This window comes from Amblyomma mixtum, chromosome 6, assembly GCF_055824585.1.
Source record: "Amblyomma mixtum isolate Tamu chromosome 6, ASM5582458v1, whole genome shotgun sequence".
Lineage (NCBI taxonomy): Eukaryota > Metazoa > Arthropoda > Arachnida > Ixodida > Ixodidae > Amblyomma > Amblyomma mixtum.
The window spans coordinates 92179182-92198176 of NC_143017.1; the positions used below are offsets into that span (position 1 = coordinate 92179182).

Below are 18995 nucleotides of genomic sequence, written 5' to 3' on the forward strand. Positions count from 1 at the left end.
TAGGTAATTGCCGAAGTGAACGCTGTGGTGATGCGGGACTGTTGTGTGACTATCCGAGAAATTGCGAAAAAGGTGGATATCAGCAATTTTTCTGCACATTCCATTATAACCGAAGATTTGGCCATGGAGAGAGTTGCGGCGAAATTCGTGCCGAAGCTGCTGACGGTAGAGAAAAAGCAGCTCGTGTTGAAGTCTCACAGGAGATGCTGGATTTCACAAACAGTTACCCTGACTTCACCGACGCCGTAATCACTAGTGACGAGTCTTGGGTGTACGGGTACGACCCGGAAACCAAATCCCAGTCGTCACAGAGGACGCATTCCATGTCACCAAGACCAAAGAAGGCCCGCCAAGTGCGCAGCAATGTCAAAGTTTTTCTGACTGCTTTTTTGACTCCCTCTGTGTGGCACACCACGAGTACGCTCCCCACAGGATCAAAGAATGACTAAAGAGTACTACAGGGATGTCCTCCATCGCCTACGCGGTGCTGTGCGGCGCAAGAGACCGGAATTGAGGTCAACAAGAAATTGGCGCATCCCTCGCGGCATTGCTCCTGCACATTCCTCGCATTTGATTCAGACTTTTCTGGCGAAAAACCAGACTCCTGTAGTTCAACAGGCTCCTTACTCTCCTGATATGTCCCCCTACGACTTCTGGCTGTTTCCTAAAATCAAGAGGCCGTTGAAAGGAGCGCGATTTCAGAAAAGAAAGGACATTATGGCTGCAACGACAGGAGAGCTAAATTCCATTCCGAAAAGGGCCTTTTCGGAATACTTTCAACAATGGCAGCACCGCTGGGAGATGTATATGGAGCCCCAAGGGGACTACTCTGAAGGTTATTAGGTTTCTAACGCTCCAGTTATGCCAGTTTTTTTTCTTCGGCCAAAGGTCGGATACTTTTCTAACAGACCTCGTATGCATTATATAGTGCAGCAGTTGCCGCAAAAGAAAAAAATGCAACAATATGTATGTGAACTCTCTTTTTAAGGCGAAAGCCTCATCGTTGTCGACAGAAGGTTGTCAGCTGAGGTGTCACGCTTTTTCTAGTCAGACCAGAAAAATAGATCTTTGTGCACGATGGGAATCGAACCCCTATCCTTCCGTTCCGCAGCCTAGCGTGCTAATGGCTACGCTACTTCCTGCCAACGCATATGTAGTTCTCCTTGTCTAGGACGCTGGAGAGTGTTTGCAGAAAGGCGCCGAATGAGACGGACGCCTCATAAACGCCCTCCAGCGTCTCCGGCATTTAAGATTCACAAACAATTGTGTACTTAATTAACATCTTAACCACACATCAGTAACACAAGCAGCAACACCGCTCTAAAGGCTTTCGCCTCACCGCACTTTAGGTCAACAAATTTTTCTAGCGTTAACTGTATTTGATTTTCCGTCTCATTGCCTTTTTTTTTTCTACAGGTCTCTGGATTGTCACAAACTATGAGCGATGCCCAGTATGCAGAGATGACCAAGTATATCACTATTTCTTGGCGGCGACTACTCGACTCGCCGAAGACCGCATTGGTATTAATTCTCGCGCTGGAATGTTTCCTTCACAAGGTAAACCAACCACCAATTCTGGCGGCTGGCGTTTTATAATACCTCGGAAATATACTATCATCACGAAAACACTTGTTCTGCGACTCTAGTGCGTTTGATGGACCAAATAGTGCACCAATAAAACGCGCATTAAGTCCCGCGGAGAACCGTAGAATTTCTGCGACATAAAATTCGTCGGCACCCAATTATGCGACTGACTTGACACAACTATATTTTTGCTGACAAATAGATGATTACAGGAAAATCTAATACTAAATCTGACCGAAGGCTAAATATAAAGTGAATCAAGGATATTTATGCAAGCAAAGAGTTGTGACAGGTGAGGGAGAGAGAGAGAGACTCTTTAAGGAAGAGCAGAGAATTTAGCCGGCGTTTAAAAATCGCTGGCATGCTACTCTGCATGGGGAAGAAAATTTGGGAGAGAAAGATGGAAGTGCAGAAAAGGTAAAATAAAAGAAAATAGAAAGGGGAGAAGATGAAATGCGGCCATTAAAAGCGTATTATGGTGCATCAGCGAGTACTGATGTAACGTACGTAATGATGAAGTGAGAGACTAGAGGTGATAGCGAACACACGCGCCTGTACGTACTGTCACAGAGTTTGTCCCTCCACAGTTAACTAAGGGGCTCTTCATCATTAAGCAAATCGATGGCCATGTGTGTGTTGTTCCCTTGTCTAGAACTTAGCGCTCCCCAGTCTCAGTAAAACAACTACCTTGGAGTATCTATCGCTCAATGCCCACGGTGAAGGATATGGGGAAGTGGACCACACTTGGTCAGACCCTGCACTCGAACGAGGCACGATAACCTCCCGCCCCAAGAATCGCACAAGAGCCTGTAAGGTGCCTTTAGGGACAAGCTACATTCCAATGCTAGAGTGGCATATCCCTGAAGCTTCTACAGCCTATAGACATGATTGACATTCTGTGGCATACCTATAGTGATGAAATTTTCTGGCAAAACTATAGCGGAGAGTTTTCAACCTTGTTCCACATGATGGCCGTCTCTTCGTTACTACCGTTTAACTCACACTACCATTTGCGCGTGGTAGAATTCATGCTCATAAATCTATAATGGCCTACCACACAAAAGCACAAGGTTTGCTGCGCCAGTTATACACTGACGCATCTCTTTTCACTTTAAATTTTTCCCCATTGGAATGTTGACGTGAGTTAGTAATTGTTCCTTGTAACCAAGTCGTTAGATATTTGTGGCATTCAAAACAAACTAAACGAATGACAAACTAAAGGAAGCGCAATCCTATCTAGGTGTTCTCCTTACTTTTGGGCACATCAATTCATGACGTTCCGGACCTTCATGTCTTCAGTTTTTAGGAGAGGACTGTTTCTCGTTAAAACACTGGCTCATTACACCTCCTCCCACGTTGCTGAATAATGCAGAACATCCAAGATTGACGACGACATGTGTGTTAATTTAGACTGCATGTTTCCTTCCGTGTTTTAACCTTTTCGGCGAAATCGTCATTCGTTCCATTGCTTTATGCTCAGCACCTTCTGCCACTGGATATTTCTTAATCCTTGTTCGCAGAACAAGTTTATGACGATGGCAATGATACCGTTTTTTAGGGCGGGGCTGCAGCGGCATATCAAAAATTCTAGGCCAGCCCCGCGACAAGGCACCAACCGATCGCCACTTAGCGGCTCGCCGGCCCATATTGTTCACAACAGCCCGACAAATCGCTCGCTTTACGTCCATCTAGTTGACAAATGCTACTAGATGATTTATTTAGAATGATTTATTCGTATCATTCGAAGTCACTATAGCGTTATAAAGACCATATATGGATATACAAATGAGTGATTATAGCGGTACATGACTGCGACCATCCGACAGTATATTGTAGCGACAAATTGCTTTATCCAACAGTTATCACCTATGTCAGCGATGGCTTGTGTGTGCAGTATGGTGCTATTAGGAACTGGACCACTCTAGAATATTGGCTTGGTTTATGGTAATAAAACGTCCCAAACCAACTCAGGCTATAAGGGACGCCGTAGTGAAGTGCTCCGGATAATTCCGGCCACCTGGAGTTTTTGTTGCGAAAGCAACACTACGCGAGTCGCCGAGCCATTTCGCGGAGCTGACGAAAGGTCATACTGCGCATGCGCAGGGAACAGTGACGTCACCTTGCGCACAGCTGGCGCGCTGCCGCCGTCGCTGCGCAAGTGACTGAGAGGTGCCGCCGCGGCGCTCGCCAGTTGCTCATGCGCAGTAGCGGCGCATAGCTGTGCCGGGGCCGCCGCCGCTGCCGCGCGCTCTCCATCGCCTTTCTCTCTCTCTCCTCGTTGCTTTCGCAATCTTCCAGGTTTAACCAGAGCTAAACCACTGCCAATTTTTAACGTACACTTACACCATACAGTACACGGGCCTCGAACAATTCGCCTGCATCAAAATGCGACCGCCGCGCGGCCGGGCTCGAACCTGAGCAATTCGGGTCAGCATCCGAGCGCCATAACCACTGAGCCAACGCGGCAGCTACTTTAGGTTATTAATGACAAAAAAATGATGACATCAGTAACGCATATGACGAGCTATCGCGCTGTGAATTAGTTAATTTATCTCGCGCCGCGAGTCAAATGGCACCTGTAACCATTTAGCTTCTAGAAAGAGGTAAGCCCTGTTTAAAAAACAAGACCACCGTCAAAGGCGTCCTTTTTTCTCTATAGCTCAATGTTTACGGGTGCACTATTCTGTCTTTAAATTTTCTGCCTGAATGTAAAATCAGCGAATACGCAAGACGTTCTATCGGTCACTCAGGTACCTTTTTATTCTCCGTAAACCATCCTTGAACGTAGGTGGACGTCTGCTTGTGCAGCTATACATTCATGTTGTTCTACAGGTGTCTTCCCAAGGCGTCACCACCCCCGTAGCGTCCACAAACTATACCTTGTCAAACGACACAACGCAACCTTTGGAAACGTCGAACTTTACCTTGGTGAATTTCTCTTCAATCCTATTAGAAAAAGAGATTTCAATTACAAACTCGTCGCTCGAAGGCGAGCTCAAAGCAGAAGCCACATCGTTTTTGAAGACAAATAGCGGACGGCAAGAAAATTCCAAGAAAACAAACTCCAGCATAGATTTGCTGCAACGCGACGACCCTGTAGTAAGAGGCCCCACAGGTGAAGGTAAGTGTATACACATCAGCTTTCCTGTGATTTTTTGCATGTGGCTTCAGGAAATAAGTTAGGTACAGTGACGCCAAGCTCAGTATGTGCGTTGAATAATGGTTCAGAGTAAAATACAGCCAATGTAGCTTCGACCAGATACACAGTTTTACGTACATCGTAGTGTCCTTTGTCAAAGTAGATGCACTGTGCTGAGGAACAGAATGGAGGCTTAGAGAAGGAGAAAATGTTAAACTGGGTGGATAGCCCTAGTCAACTCCACGTAAAAACAATTTTGTATACAATGTATGGTTGCAGGTCACGAATAGTCTTTTTTTTTAATAATGACGCACAACTGTGAAAATGTGGGTTCATTGAATTCTTGCCTGCACATGTAAAGCGCTCGATCTGCGGCTTGTTTCATGCTTAGCTGCAATGGCAGACCATGCCCCCCTCCCCGTTCACTGAGGCGAGGCAGAGTCAGCTGTCATTCAAAAGTTGCTTAACTAGATGTATGGCGCAGAAAGGTAGTAGGAAAATGCAAGATGTAAATATATTTCGAAGACTTCAAAGAGCTACGAGGTAAAACAGCTATTTGGGTTAGGTTGAGCTCCGTAGACATATGCTTGCATGCTGCGGTTGTCGCAAGAGTATAATGAGGCCACATGAAGTGGTAAATGCGATGCTATATTGATAAAATTCGTCGCACAGCTTCCATCCTCCCCTTTGGGGGAATATCGACAACTGCTGCCGCTCCAAACCAAAAGTTTTTATGTGTGCTCAGGCACAGTGGAAAGACTGCCAGTAATCAAGAGGGTGAAGAAAAGGCCTACGGGAGCAGCGGGACGGAGAAAGCCGCTCTACGACCACGGCCATGGCCACATTGACGAGCCGGGATACACACCTTTCATCAAGGACGTCGGAGACGTGCCAGTCCGTGTGAAGGGTACGTGTTAGCAATGAAATTACAGTTCAACATCATTTCAAGAAGTTTTTATGCATGTAGTTCTTAAGACAATAAAAACCCGAGTCCCAAAGATATCCAAAAAACCTCCCAAGGTCTAGTTTCGTAGCGGACTTTCTGAGCACATTCCGCGAATGTGCCAGCTTGGTACACCACGGGATGGAGCTCCATGGGATATCTTCTTAGGCTCTCTCAGGGGCGTAGCCATGGGGGGTGTTTCGGTGTCAGAACATCCCCCGAAATTTCTTGAGCGCTGGATTCCCACCTTCCCCCTCTTTTTGGGTATTCGCCCATGTTATTTACACACCGCATCGATGTATTAAAATATAAATATGAAAATAATAAGAGTGAGTTTGTAGACAAAAATGGTTCCTGTTATAAAAACCAGACGACACCACTAACTGATGTTATCGTTGCGTGCCTGTTATAGTGCGCTGAGCTATAAGTGCGGATGTAACACTGTAAGTTCCCGCAAAACGGTTGCATTCAGTGTACATAATCGTTGGGACACCATTCGCTCGCAGTTGCTGAATTTGTTGTAGAACAGAAGCTTTTGTGTTGTTGTATATTAGTCGAAAGTATTGTAAATAATCGCGATTTTTCATTCGAGTGTTTTTTTTTTCTTTGGAAAAAATGAATGTTCTTAGCGAATCAAGTCCCCGGAGTCCTGTGTAGCCGCATATTTTTTTGTAGATGTTGATCGAAGCAACTAACCCTCCGGCTATATTTAAGCAGAAAAATGACAGATTTTTTCGGCGTGCGCCCTCCTTTGTTTTTATTTTTTACCGGTGGCGTATAACACCCCCTGAATAATATTTCTGGCGTCGCCACTGCTCTCTCTATTTAGGCACTCTAAATGCCCAAGCTCTGAAGCCTCCTCTGAGCGAACTCTAAATATGACAGTAACAAAAAAACCTGGTTTACTTCCCTTTCTCTACCCTTGCCCTCGCGCAGTGATATCTGCCGAATGCCACGAGGGCTTGATGCGCATCGAGCTGCGATTCAACGGCTCCTTCCTGGGCCTCGTGTACAGCACTGGCTACGCGCACGACCCGGACTGCGTGTACGTGAACGGCTCCGGTGGCGCCACCTACACGCTCGACGTGCGTGCCAACCGCTGCGGCACACTCGGCCGGAGCGACCTGCTCGTGCAGCCGGCGCAGCCTTCTTCCGCCGGCGAGAAGGCGAGGGTTTTTGGTTTCAATGACGCGCGTTTTTGCGTACGGCAGTGTACGAAGTGGCTGGAGCCGAAATGCACAATCGCCTTGGCAGCACTGCCTTGGCCTTCTCAATTAGCGCTTCTTGTATTTAACATCTAACTCGGCTCAAAGTTTTGGTCACAGATGAGCTGCTGCAATGACAGTGGCGTGTTCGGACTGCGACTGGCTTATTTTTGCGCATATATCTCAAGTACGAGCACTATCCCTTCATGCCGCAGACTGTGCGCGCTTGAAACTCCAGACCATTTAGAGATAAATATGACGAAATAAATGCGCAGTCGTTCAGCCAAAAGATTAATACCATGGCACAATCTATGGGGTGCGTTCCTACTACTTTGTGTGACGGTGACACAACAGAAATTTCGGGGCTGCGACACGCATGATCGCGTGAAAACTGCCAGCTTAAGAACTTGCAAACGTGCGACCGAGGCACCATTATAGCGATGGCTACGGAGCACGGGTATAAGATCCGTGTGGTTGCAATGAGTCGCGGATGAAGCTTCGAGAATATTTGGCGAACTGGCAGTCACACTGAGTACGACTCCACGTTGATTTCTCTACTTCAGTACCCATACCAAGAAACTCTGAACAAGGGCATTTTTTCATTGGGAAGTTGTTTAAGAACGCACTTCTTTCGCATATCTCAGCATTTTACCATAACAATCAATATATCTGCACATACCTCCGCCAGGCCGCTTGTACTTTTCTGCTATTTAATACCAGAAACGCACCCCATCTCTTTTCTATGGCAGCCTTAATTACTCGCTTCGAGTTCAGGAAAACTTTTCTGTGCAAGATTTTGCGACGGATCCGTAGACCAGACCATTTTCATCATTCTGTTCATAACTGCATCTTACAATATTCCACAGTTGCCTCACAATTAAATGGGATGTCCAAGAAAGCTGTACTTGTTACCCTTGGGGCTTCTATGCGTCGCGCATTGTCCAGTTCTTTCACGCTGTGACCAGACTTGGCACTCCACCTTTTTGAGCACATTCGCCGTGGCACCAGAACGAGTGGCCAGACTGAAGACGCAAGCTTGCTTATCCAAGCATATGTTTCCCGACACGGCGCAGGTTAGTATGAGCGAAGGGAGAAAAAAATAATCTTGGTCACATTGGAGGCACTTTGCTCTCTGCTCGGCAGTGGTTCTTTCCGAGGGCTTCCCCGTCAGGTAATTTTGCCTCTACTTTTAGGTGTTCGGCATAAAAGTTGGTATTTATTTTAAAAGCATCACCTCTGAAAATTATGGACAACTGTCCTCTGGAGCCACCTTGTGCCGCTTAGCAGTAGTGTCAACGAATCTCAATATAGAAAAATATCTTTGGCGACGAATTGCACTAAGTATTAGGAATTATTTTCATTTACAAGTTCAAGGTTTAGGACGGCGGCCTCGACTTTGCTCGGCGCAGCACTTGGTAAAGTTCTTAATGGCACTGTTTCTTCATACACCAACACTACGATGTAGCGTGGTACACATATTTCAGTTTACTGTTTCTTATGCGTACTATTAGCTTCGTGCTAAAGAATACAGCAGCCTTTTACATATTGCAGCCTGCGACACCTGAAGGAATGAACTGGTGGCTATATCAGAATTTCTTTTCATGAATCAAAGCAAGCGGCAGCTATAAGGACTGCTATATCGTACAGGAGCACGAGATAAATCCACGACTATAGCTCAGGCTGTAACTCTTCTTGCGGTTAATCGATGTACCCGGGCGCGATACTGCTACCGATAACAAGGTTGTGGGTTAAATCCTAGCCGTGGCGGCAGCATTTCGATGGAAATGAAACTAAAAAGCATTCATGCAACGATGTCCAATGGCGTCCTTCCAGATCCAGAGATTCTTAAAACCCTCCGCTGCGTCACATGCCTGACCGCCGCACTGGTCAGTTGCTCCGCAGCCGCTGGGGGCTGAGGACCGATGGTTAATTGGTTTATTCATATAGAATGTTGTGACCAAGTACTACAGTGTAGTACTTGGTACAGGGTGGCCAGATGCTGTTCTGGTGAGAGACAGGAAGAGGGCAGAGTGGGTCAAGGAACAAACGCGGGTTAATGACATCTATAGTCGAAATCAAGGGGAAGATATGGGCTTGGGCAGGCCATGTAATATGCTAAGTAAAAATAGCTGATTACCGCCAAGGGTAATGTAGTGGACTGCAAGAGAAGGCAAGCGTAACAGTGGGTGGCAGAAAGTTAGGTGGGCGGATGAGATTAAGAAGTTTGCGGGGATACGGTGGCCGCAACTGGCAAAGGATAACACTTGGAGTGATATGAGAGAGGCCTTTGCCCTGCAGTTGACATAATCGGGCTGATGGTGATGATATAGCGATATTTCGATGCATGTTAAAGAACCTGTGCTGGTTTAAATTCTTTGGGCGCTCTTACTTCAATGCAACGTACCCCGATAGTTATGGTAGAGCTGCCAACGGTGCTGCGGTTACTACAGTTAAAAGCGCCCAGAGAAAAGGTTTTCAAAATAGCAACCTATGCACAGAACTGTTTAGGCTCACATGGAAGTAATGATACCTGGAGCTCGAAATGACCAAAGGCGGTAGTGATGGGTGGTTTCGTTGCCGATGTTAATACAACGGGACTTGCTCCCTTCAGCGCTACAGCGCTGGCGTGGATCCGTGGCGTGGATTAAAGGAGGTTCCCCATGATTTACGTTTACACAGGTTAGATCATACCAGCAGTGAGTACGAAGCGGTGCAGAAAGAACAAGGGTTCCGAAGAAAAGGCGACTATGTTGAGGTTGTGAAAGATTTCCGCTCTCTTGCACTGCGCCAGCGACCACCAGGAAAAAGAACGGGACGTACACACTACAAGCGATCAGCTGAGAGACAGCGCTTGCAATGTGTGCTTCTTGTTCTTCGTCCAACGTCAACGTTCACGCTCTGTTTTTAATTCGAAATGTCTTAACATATTCTATGCATAGCCCGCATTTACAGGAAACTTTGCGGGACATTCTGCAATGAATTTGATGAGCATATTTTTCTAGGTGGCATAGATTGTAAGGGTGACGTGTATATTAAACATATGCCTTACATGCTTCCGCACTTTGATCGGCTTTCTCTCACAGGTCCGTGGCCACCAGCTGTGGAACTCGCTGACGGTGCAGTACGACCGCCAGATCGAGGACTCGGCCGACGAGCGATTCCGCGTTACCTGCGAGTACGCTTTCGACTACTGGAAGACGGTCTCCTTCCCGCTCCTGAACGTCGAGTGAGTACATAGAGTGTCTTGCGGAAAACCTCGAAGAAGTTAAGAGTTCTGCTGCCGTTTCAGGAGACGCGTAAACACCACTGTGGCCCCGCTTGTGGCCCCGCTTGGGTTTGGTATTCAACGCAACATTGCTACTGTGGCTCGGAAGATTGTCTGTCGCAAAGAACTTCGAGACCAAACTCTGACAACTCTCTGAAAAAGAAAGCAGGAGCTCTTCATATAGTGTTTACCTATTGCATACATTAAAATTGGGTCCTTGAGTTAACACTAGCCGGTTTTACATGAAGGCGGCAAATAGCGAGTCGCAATGCTTGAGTTTTCTAGCGCATCGTGGCCATGTGAACGGAAACAACGCGGCAAGAAAACGCAGCGCCTAAAACTCATTGCTCAGTTGTAGACTGACAATGTCGTCAACTTTCGCGATGCATGCGAATGATGCATGCAGACGATGGGGAGAAACAAACCTCAGCCATCTGCGGAATCAATACTTGTACTCTGCCTCGGAGCGCACTTTATTACTTATCTAATTTCCTGAAGGATGTTTCGTGAAGATTTCACGTAGCTAACATAAAAGACTTGACCTTATGGTTGCACTTGATGCGCCCTTCCTCGGCAGGTACACATCGCCAAAGAAGTGGGAGATTTTTCATGGGTAGAAGACTAACACTCTTAGTTCATGCACGGTGCACTAACTATACCACACTAGATCGGACTTGAAGGAAAAGAAAGTAAGCTGGAGTAGTGTTCGAATGAAGAGCGCGTAATCTATAGCACAATGCGATCCGCCTCAAAATTTTTAATAAGGAGTTATAACGCTTCCGTAAATTTCTGCCTCGAAACCCCACCGCCAGCCGCCAACAGCGCATGCGCATTTACGGCTGTCAGCTAAAGCTCTCTAATATTAACTCATGTTTGGCGTCAACTTATAGCGTTTCCACTCGGCGCGTAGGCCCTCGCGTGAGCAAAGGGAATCGTTACCACAGGCTTTTTCTTCCAGGGCAATTTTCCGCGTCGCGTCTACGGCCCGACACATGTGGAGCAAAGGTTAATGGGAGAGCTCTTACTCAACGACTGTCCCCGCACGGTCGTCCTGTTATGCAACTGGGAGCGTTCGCGCTTACTTTCCGCGCTGCCTACGAAATCGTGAAACATGCATTTACGAGTGCGTAGTTTGTCATTTACTTCTCCCTTTGCTCGCGGTATTCCTTTCTATTTTATGATATTTTCTTTTCTCCCGTCCTTCACGCCAACTCCGGGAAACCGACTTCGCAAGAGGCAGATACTCTTTTTTTTTTTCTCTCTCACTTTCCCGTCTAGATGTCTTCCTCGTGTCCTTTTCTTCCGGATGCCATTGCATGAATCGCGGGTCGGTGCCAGCTTCCTTCCTCCAGAGTTCCGTCCTTGTCGGTGCGGAAAGGAAAGTTGTGCGCTGCGACGGTATTGCTTTTCCCGCGAATAAAAATACTCGCGAGCAGTTGAGGCCTCCTTACGTGACTGGGATGCATCGAAGAATCGCAGTTCCCCCAGAACGTGTTTAAGTCTCATCGGAGGTTTTTAGCAAAGTTATGGGATGGTATTTATAAGTTACACCTTTATTTCCTGTCCCCTAGGCGCTAACAAGTTGGGATATCGCTACTAACCTACGCAGAGAGCAAGCCGCGTATCGGAAGCTTTTCTTTATGATGACTTCATTTTAATGGCGCATCCGCTGCTTGGCCGTAAACAGAATAGCTAAAGTGTTTCTGGTGTGTATGAGGGCTGGCGGTCGAAGACCGTTTTCCCCCAAAGCAGTTCATCCCAGAATGACCGAGGACCCTGGCATAGGGAAAACATATAGGCCCAATAGAGCGGCATGGATTAGTGGCCGGTTTTGAAGCACGCCAAGGTAGCTCCGGCGGTTTTTTTATATACATATATATAACGGTATTTATTGCCTCAGGGCATAAAGATAGTTGCGAACTCCCTTGTTGTGGAAGCTCCAGCAGTTTGTCGGCGTTGTGAGAACGGGCGGTACACGGATAAACAAACAAGCGCCCGCCTTCACCGAACTAAATGTATGCATGCGCAATAATGAGCAATACCTTACGAATACACTCACAGCAGAGTAACCCTGACCAGCGCAAACCTACTGCTTCTTCCCTATTACAGTGACCGCCGTAACAATGCAAATGGTTCAGAAATTCGTCTCCCTGCCAAGCCGCCTGGCCGAGTTTGCGTACCTAGTTTATTCGAAGATACTTGTTTCCAATCATGAAAAAAAAAAACTGCTAGAGTCGGCAGCGAAACTAAAATAAAAATTAGTTGTGTGCATGACGCTCACGAGTAAGATGAAATTTACTGTTACTAGCACACGGCTTGTGACCTCAGATTTGCGACACAAACAAATTGGATGGCGGCAGTCGTAGTACGACGCTGGACTTTTCTGAACTGGGCACAGAAAAGTTGTAGGTAAAAAATAAGGTTAAACAGGGCGAATAAAGGAACGGTTTGCTCAAACACGTAGAAGTAGGCGTTCGTGGTTGGTCAGCCCTATCAGCGAAAGTGTCAAGCGAAATGTTCCATTTCCTCTGGCGTCGTGCCACTCCTCCTCTCGCAGGGTGAACACGGGTACGGCGGTGGTGTTCACGCTGCCGCCTCCGCAGTGCAGCATGGAAGTGCGTCTGGGCTACGGACTCTCGGGACCCCGGGCGCAGGGCCCCGTGACGGTGGGAGACCCGCTCACCCTCGTAATCACCATGACCAGCGTGCTGCGTGAGTACTATGTGGAATGCAGAGAGCCTGGGGTAGTCGATGTAGCGCAGTCAGAACAGGGTCTGTCCTTCCGCAAAGAGAGGCTAGATGCAAAGAGAAGCCATAAAGAAGAGGGGAAGGTTGGAAAATTTGGATTAAGCTTCCTGGCTGAGAAAACAAAACATAAATTTTACGGCTCTTAGTAACAATAATGGTGGTGATCAGTGGGAATTCATTTGACTAGGAATTTGAAATGCGGGCAGACAATCCGAGCAGATCGTTTTCATTCAGTGTTCATTCTGGCACCTCCTGAAGTTGTTTGGCTCAAACAAAGGTTTCGCCAGCAATACCTATACTTTTATTCCCTCATTTACTATTGATGCTCTATGAAGAAAATCAGATTAATGCTTTTTGACGACTACCCGCTGCTCTCATATACCCGCAGGTGACGTTGACATCCTTGTCAGCAACTGTGTGGCTCACAATGGAGCCGACCAGAAGCTTCAGCTCGTCGATGTACACGGGTGAGTAGGTGCTGCATAGTCACACGCAGCATATGTATTAAAAGCTAACTAAGAAGGTAACTAGATTTAATTTGAAGCCTTCACTACCAAAAAAAATGCGTTGCGAGCAGCAGGCAGTTCACCGTACACTTCGATATTTTACCAGTATGCATCTCAACGCAATTTTCGGAGAAAATTGTCGCAGATACAGAGCAGAAGAACAACTTAATTTTGACGTTTTCTTCAAGCTCAGGCTCGCTTTGTCCTTTTGCCAGCTCAAGAACGTGCTGAAGCGTGAAAGCAGCTAAGAATGTAAGCCTGCTGTGATTACAGCTGCTCACCTAAAATAGGTCGTCGGCCTGCGACGGTGCTCTACTGCTTCGAACCATACCTCTTACGGACAAAGCGGGCAGAGCTATTGCGCAAATATTACAATATTTATAGTTGCGCCTGGATTTCGGAGTGCCTGCTCGAAAGTGTGTTTATTCTTTCGAGCCCCCTCTTCCCGTCTGCACTCGCAGGTGCACCCTGCAGGAGCGCCTCCTGAGCGCCTTCCGTGGCTCGCATTCCACTCGTGCGGAAGGGGGTCAAGAGGTGGCGCTGTTTGCCTTCCTCAAGGCCTTCCGCTTTACGGGCAGCCGGGCGCTGTACATCGAATGCGATGTGCACATGTGCCACAGTTCGTGCCCGGTAAGCGCGCGGGTGCGCTTTCTTCCCCACCGCTGCTCTCTGTGTGGAGAATGTATTCGCTGTCTTCCTCCCCTGAAGCCATTGAAAGGTAGAATACAATACGGTGATATGCGCATAAACGGTTATACAGGGTGTCCCATGCCGCATAATCTATGGGTTGAAGAATAGAACTTTTACACGCTGATGGAACACAAGTTGTGATGATGATGATTTATTTATTCAAGTTACCCCTAAAGGCCCTCCAGAAGAGGGTATTACATAGGGGGGGGGGGGGGGGGGGGGGGGTACAATCATAAGTAATCGCGATACATTTTAACAAGTAAGTGTAACAAAAAAGCGTTAATTAAAACATAAGGCATCACACAAAGAAAAATTGAACACTAACAAAAACAGCAAATATTTACACATTTCCGTCATAGCGAAGAAGCTCATGGAATTTTTTATTGTCAGTTTCTGTGGCAATGACTGATGGCAAACTATTCCATTCAGTGATAGTACGGGATGATGATGATGATGATACTAGGATGATGATGATACTGATGACGATGATGTTGCTGATGGTGTGGTGATGATGATGATGTAAGATATTTATTTGGTTCCGTAAGAAGTTTGCCCCATCTGGGAGGGGCCCTCAGTCTAGGTATCTTGCAGCAGCATCCGTCAGCCTTGTCCGGTTATATGTTAATCAAGTTAGGTCATCAAGGTCCGAGCTGGAGAGCACAGCTTCCCATTGGGCAACGTTGGGTTGGAGATAGGTTGTACTGCCGCGATAACAATGGCACCATCAGGTGGTGTCGAACAGGGAAGGGTCTTTGTTCGTTACAATGTGAGCATATGTTTGGGTAGAGTTTGAGGTGTAGTGTATGCGGGAAGCTGAAATGAGTCCATATATTGGTTTGTAGCTGTCACCAGGCGGCGACGTCGCGTCGCTTGAGTTGTTTGTGGGGTGGCGAAAGAACTACGTGCTCCCGCCTAAAGCGGAAGTAGGATTACAGTTTCCTTGATACCAACCAAATTAATCAGGGAAAACCAGCTATATGACTCATAAATCAGCAAAGAAACGCGAAATGTTTCCATTGGCAGTTCAAGGCTCAAAATATGCAAAATGCACTTAAAACAGTGGTTAGCATTATACTACTTTATATATGTCCCAGCCGCCACGGTGGCCCAGCGATTACGGTGCTCAGCTGCTGACCCGGAAGATGCGGGTTTAGCCTCGGCTGCGGCGGTCAAATTTCGATGGAGGCGAATATAGGCCCGTGTACTGTGCGATGTCAGTGCAAGTTAAAGAACTGCAGGTGGTCGAAATTTCCGGAGCCCTTCACTACGGCGTCCCTCATAGCCTGAGTTGCTTTTGGACGTTATTCTCCCATAAACCTTATATAAGTACCAGGCAATAACTAAAAATATCTAACGCGTTTATAAGCACTGGTTACCAGCTCGACCAAACGGTGATAAAAATTGAATATATACATGGCCGTGTGTGCCCGTAGCGTAATTATGGGCGCTAACCTGGGCGCAACCAGAGTTACTCCATTTAACAACGCACTAGTGGATTTGAAAACATAACACAAAACACGAAGAAAATTGCGGGGGGGGAGACGAACTTACAAGTAAAATAAGTTTTGTACAATTTGCCGTCTGATATTTGCCGGGGTGAAAGATTGTCAGTGGCTGCAAAATCACACACTGTAAAAACATCCATTAGACAGACGCTTCTTCGATACACGGCAGCACATGCTTTCACAAAGGATGAGCCATGAATTTCTTGCGCCTCCGAAGTGCATGCGTTCTGGTACAACGCTCTCTACCACTTTTTCCTAACAATGCTGATCAGTTAAAGAGGACGCCAGATTTCGACTCCGATGATTATTTGCGAAGAGAGCCTCTTGCATCCCATTGAAAGACGGGACAAAACTTATGAACAGCTAGCCTAATGTCTAGGTGCGTTGAAACGTTTTGCACAGCGTTGCACAATTTCAAAACGAATTTGAATATCGTGCGTTGCAATAATTATGGCCAGCATATATAACTTTTGTACTGCTACCTGCGCAGTTATTTTCAAAAATACAGCCTTGTTCATCATCATTAGGCTCTTGCTAAAAGATAAGAAAAGTTATAAAAAAAGTCATTCCGTCGTATCCTGAGTTCAGATGGCCTTCACATTACAACGCGCCTTCACATTGCACCCATGTCGACAATACGCCCTCCACCATGGTCGAACTCTACGAAGGTTGCAGTGGCTATTCACAATTCTCATGGGCAATCATGAAGAACAGCACGTGTTATCAAGCGTAAAATATGTAGGCGTACCGTATCAAATGAATTCAGCCAGTGCACAATAGTTGGGCATTACGCGCCCATAATAACGGGGCGTATCCGTAACGACCACTTCGTGACTCTCACCCGCCCATACACTTTGTGTTTCAGACCCAGCAATGCTCGTGGCGTCAGCGCCGGAAGAGGTCGGCTTCGCCAGCGCTCGCAGCGGCCAACGACTCGGCTACGCCGTTCGAGACGCTGAACCTGTTCCAAGCCCTAGAAGTGCTCCACACCGACGCTGACGCGCAGCAAAGCTTGCCCTACTCCGGTGCGTTGCGCGCTCGGGCGATAGTAAAGAAGGGAGGGACTGCGCTCGGCCTTTTCAGTTTTGTGACCCAGCCCTGTTGCACCGCCACGCCCTGACAACCCTTTCTTTGCTTTTTTTTTTTTTTTCACCCTTATCAACCGCGGGGCCCCGCTAACCCGGTTGTTTTCCGCTGGTCACGTTTTATGTGCTTCCGGTCGATGTCTTGCCTACCTCGCCGATGCATTTTGCCTGTATCGCTCCAGTGCAACCTAGTCACGTGCAGCCATGGCTGAAAACGCGTGACGGTTGCAATTCTGTATGCAGTGTCTTGGCTTGGGTTAGCTGGTGCGTGTGCTCGACCGTAGAAAACAGTTCGAAAAACGTTAGAGACTACTGGGGTGGCCCGCACTGGGAGAATGCAAAAGCATTGATACCTCCTTCGCACTCGTCGCCTCTCTTTGCATCACTTTAGACTGTTTGCCTCTGTTTTTGCCTCTTTTTCTCTCTCTTTTGACTGTTCGTCTCTCTTTTTCTACGTCTTCCAATTTTGAAGTCTACAGCTATTTTCACGTCCTGGGCTATTTTGACGTCTAAATGACCTTTTGGTCTATAATTAATTACTCCAAATCAATCAAAGTTTTTGCGGAACGACATTTTATCATCCTTAGTCAAGTGGCTTCGTTTTTCCCCAAACATTTTTACGTCTAGTACTGTTTTCGCATCCTCGCACTATATCGACGTCTGATACTATTTTAACGTCTAAGTGATATATTTGGCTCTAATTAATTAACTAATTACTCCACATCAACCAAATTTTGACGTGCATCACCCCCACATTATCCTCTATCATGCACAATCATTATATTTCGCTTAACTCTCACATGAACGGAGAAATCGCTACCGACACGTTTTGCAGACACGAAATCGTCGACATAGCCAAGTAATGCCTTCGCATTAATAAGACGTACAGACAGGGGACAGTGAAAAGCCCAACACAACTTCTGAAAACGTTGCGAAACGCTAGCAGCGTCGTACCTCTCTGTATCGCTGTTCTACACAAAAAGCTAAGCCAAAACAAATCAGCAGTACAGGGGTCATGAACAGATGCAATGTTTAAACAAAAAACGGTGGTGTAATTATCTCCCGTTGTTTCCTTTTCTTTTTACCTTCGCACATTTGCAGATCCCAGCGGCAGCTTAGTGTGCCTCAAGGCGACGGGCTTCGCAGCAGGAGTGGCCCTCGTATTCCTGATGATGTCCGTGTGCTTCGGGCTCTCGGCTTGCACCGTCATTAAGCTCAGGGGGAAGAAGCCGGAAAAGGGAGATCCACTCAGTGACGGCAACCAGCCACCTGACTACTGACCGAAACCTTCCCTGCAAGCAGACAACCCACCAAACGAACGAATACGACGAGGACGTTTACCGGAAATTGCCTGGACACTTGTCACCAGTCATACGCCGCTAGAACTAATACTGTATAATATACTGGTAAGCTAGGCCACTGAATATGGATGGCACACAGAGCAGGCCTCTGCTATTAGTTTTTGGTCTGAGTTGAACAAAGAGGTGCGCAATATATATGTTTACATACCGTGCACTGTTCGGACTCTGCAACCCTCAGGCATTTCCTGCTTCAAAGTCAGGTCTGAGAACTGGAACGCTCATCGTTTATGAGCATACGAGTGTTTACAGCTTCGTCATGTCTCGCGCAGCGGTAAACTGCACAGATGCATGCACCTCATTTACGACACTCTTATTTCTAAATGGTATTAGCTCCAGCGGCGTTCTTGGTTGTTGATGGATAAGCCAACACAATGTCTCTGGCCTTCATTTAGTGCCGCACATTTTTTTTCCGCGCCTGGGCCTCTGTGGCACTGCCAAAGAGATGGTACTATATTTTTTTCTTGTATTTTCTTGCACAAACACCGTTTTAATCAACAGCGCTAAATGAAGGACGAAGGCATCAAGTTCGACAGCAGCTTGTTCGATATGGAATGACGAATGCCGACGACGTTTTACAAGTGTTTAGATTTGTTTTTAAATGAAGTTTTCAAGTTCTGTTGGCAGAAAATGCATTACTGCGTGCAAATAAAGGTCAAATCAGAGCATACGACAGTCGAGTGAGAATATATTGCTAAAAGGACCATCGATGCAACGGAATTAGTTTCATAGTTGCAGCATTTCTCTAATTTTTTTATGATCGAAAAGTTCTAGGAGAAAAAAAAAATTAGTACTTTATTCTCGTCACACTGCGAAGATTAAAAGGCAAAGTTGAAGTTGACCCACGGGTCAACTTCGTAACTGCAACGGTTCCGGTGCAAAGTAACAAACACAAAAATTTGGTGCACCTTTCCTCGTGTAGACCCATTTCCGTCGCATTGCTCGGGTATTACGCTCATCGGCAGCA

At 46.7% G+C, this 18995-nt stretch overlaps 1 protein-coding gene across 1 annotated transcript; it reads left to right on the forward strand.

Moving 5' to 3' along the window:
- Positions 1-1437: 1437 nt before the first annotated feature.
- LOC149339673 (uncharacterized) lies at positions 1438-18495 on the forward strand. The gene is made up of 10 exons (XM_089550540.1): positions 1438-1557; positions 4417-4705; positions 5469-5630; positions 6603-6832; positions 9955-10097; positions 12694-12848; positions 13273-13351; positions 13852-14020; positions 16451-16610; positions 17772-18495. Exons 1-10 carry the CDS (start codon positions 1438-1440, stop codon positions 17948-17950), a joined length of 1686 nt encoding a protein of 561 aa, XP_089406666.1. The 3' UTR covers positions 17951-18495.
- Positions 18496-18995: the final 500 nt, after the last annotated feature.

What these genes read in the sequence shown, in the direction of transcription:
- LOC149339673 (XM_089550540.1), top strand. Translation starts at nt 1,438, where the DNA reads ATGAGCGATGCCCAGTATGCAGAGATGACCAAGTATATCACTATTTCT. An exon ending in TTCCCGCTCCTGAACGTCGA is followed by an intron (nt 10,098 to 12,693) that starts GTGAGTACATAG and finishes CTCCTCTCGCAG; the next exon opens with GGTGAACACGGGTACGGCGG. An exon ending in TGTGCCACAGTTCGTGCCCG is followed by an intron (nt 14,021 to 16,450) that starts GTAAGCGCGCGG and finishes TTTGTGTTTCAG; the next exon opens with ACCCAGCAATGCTCGTGGCG.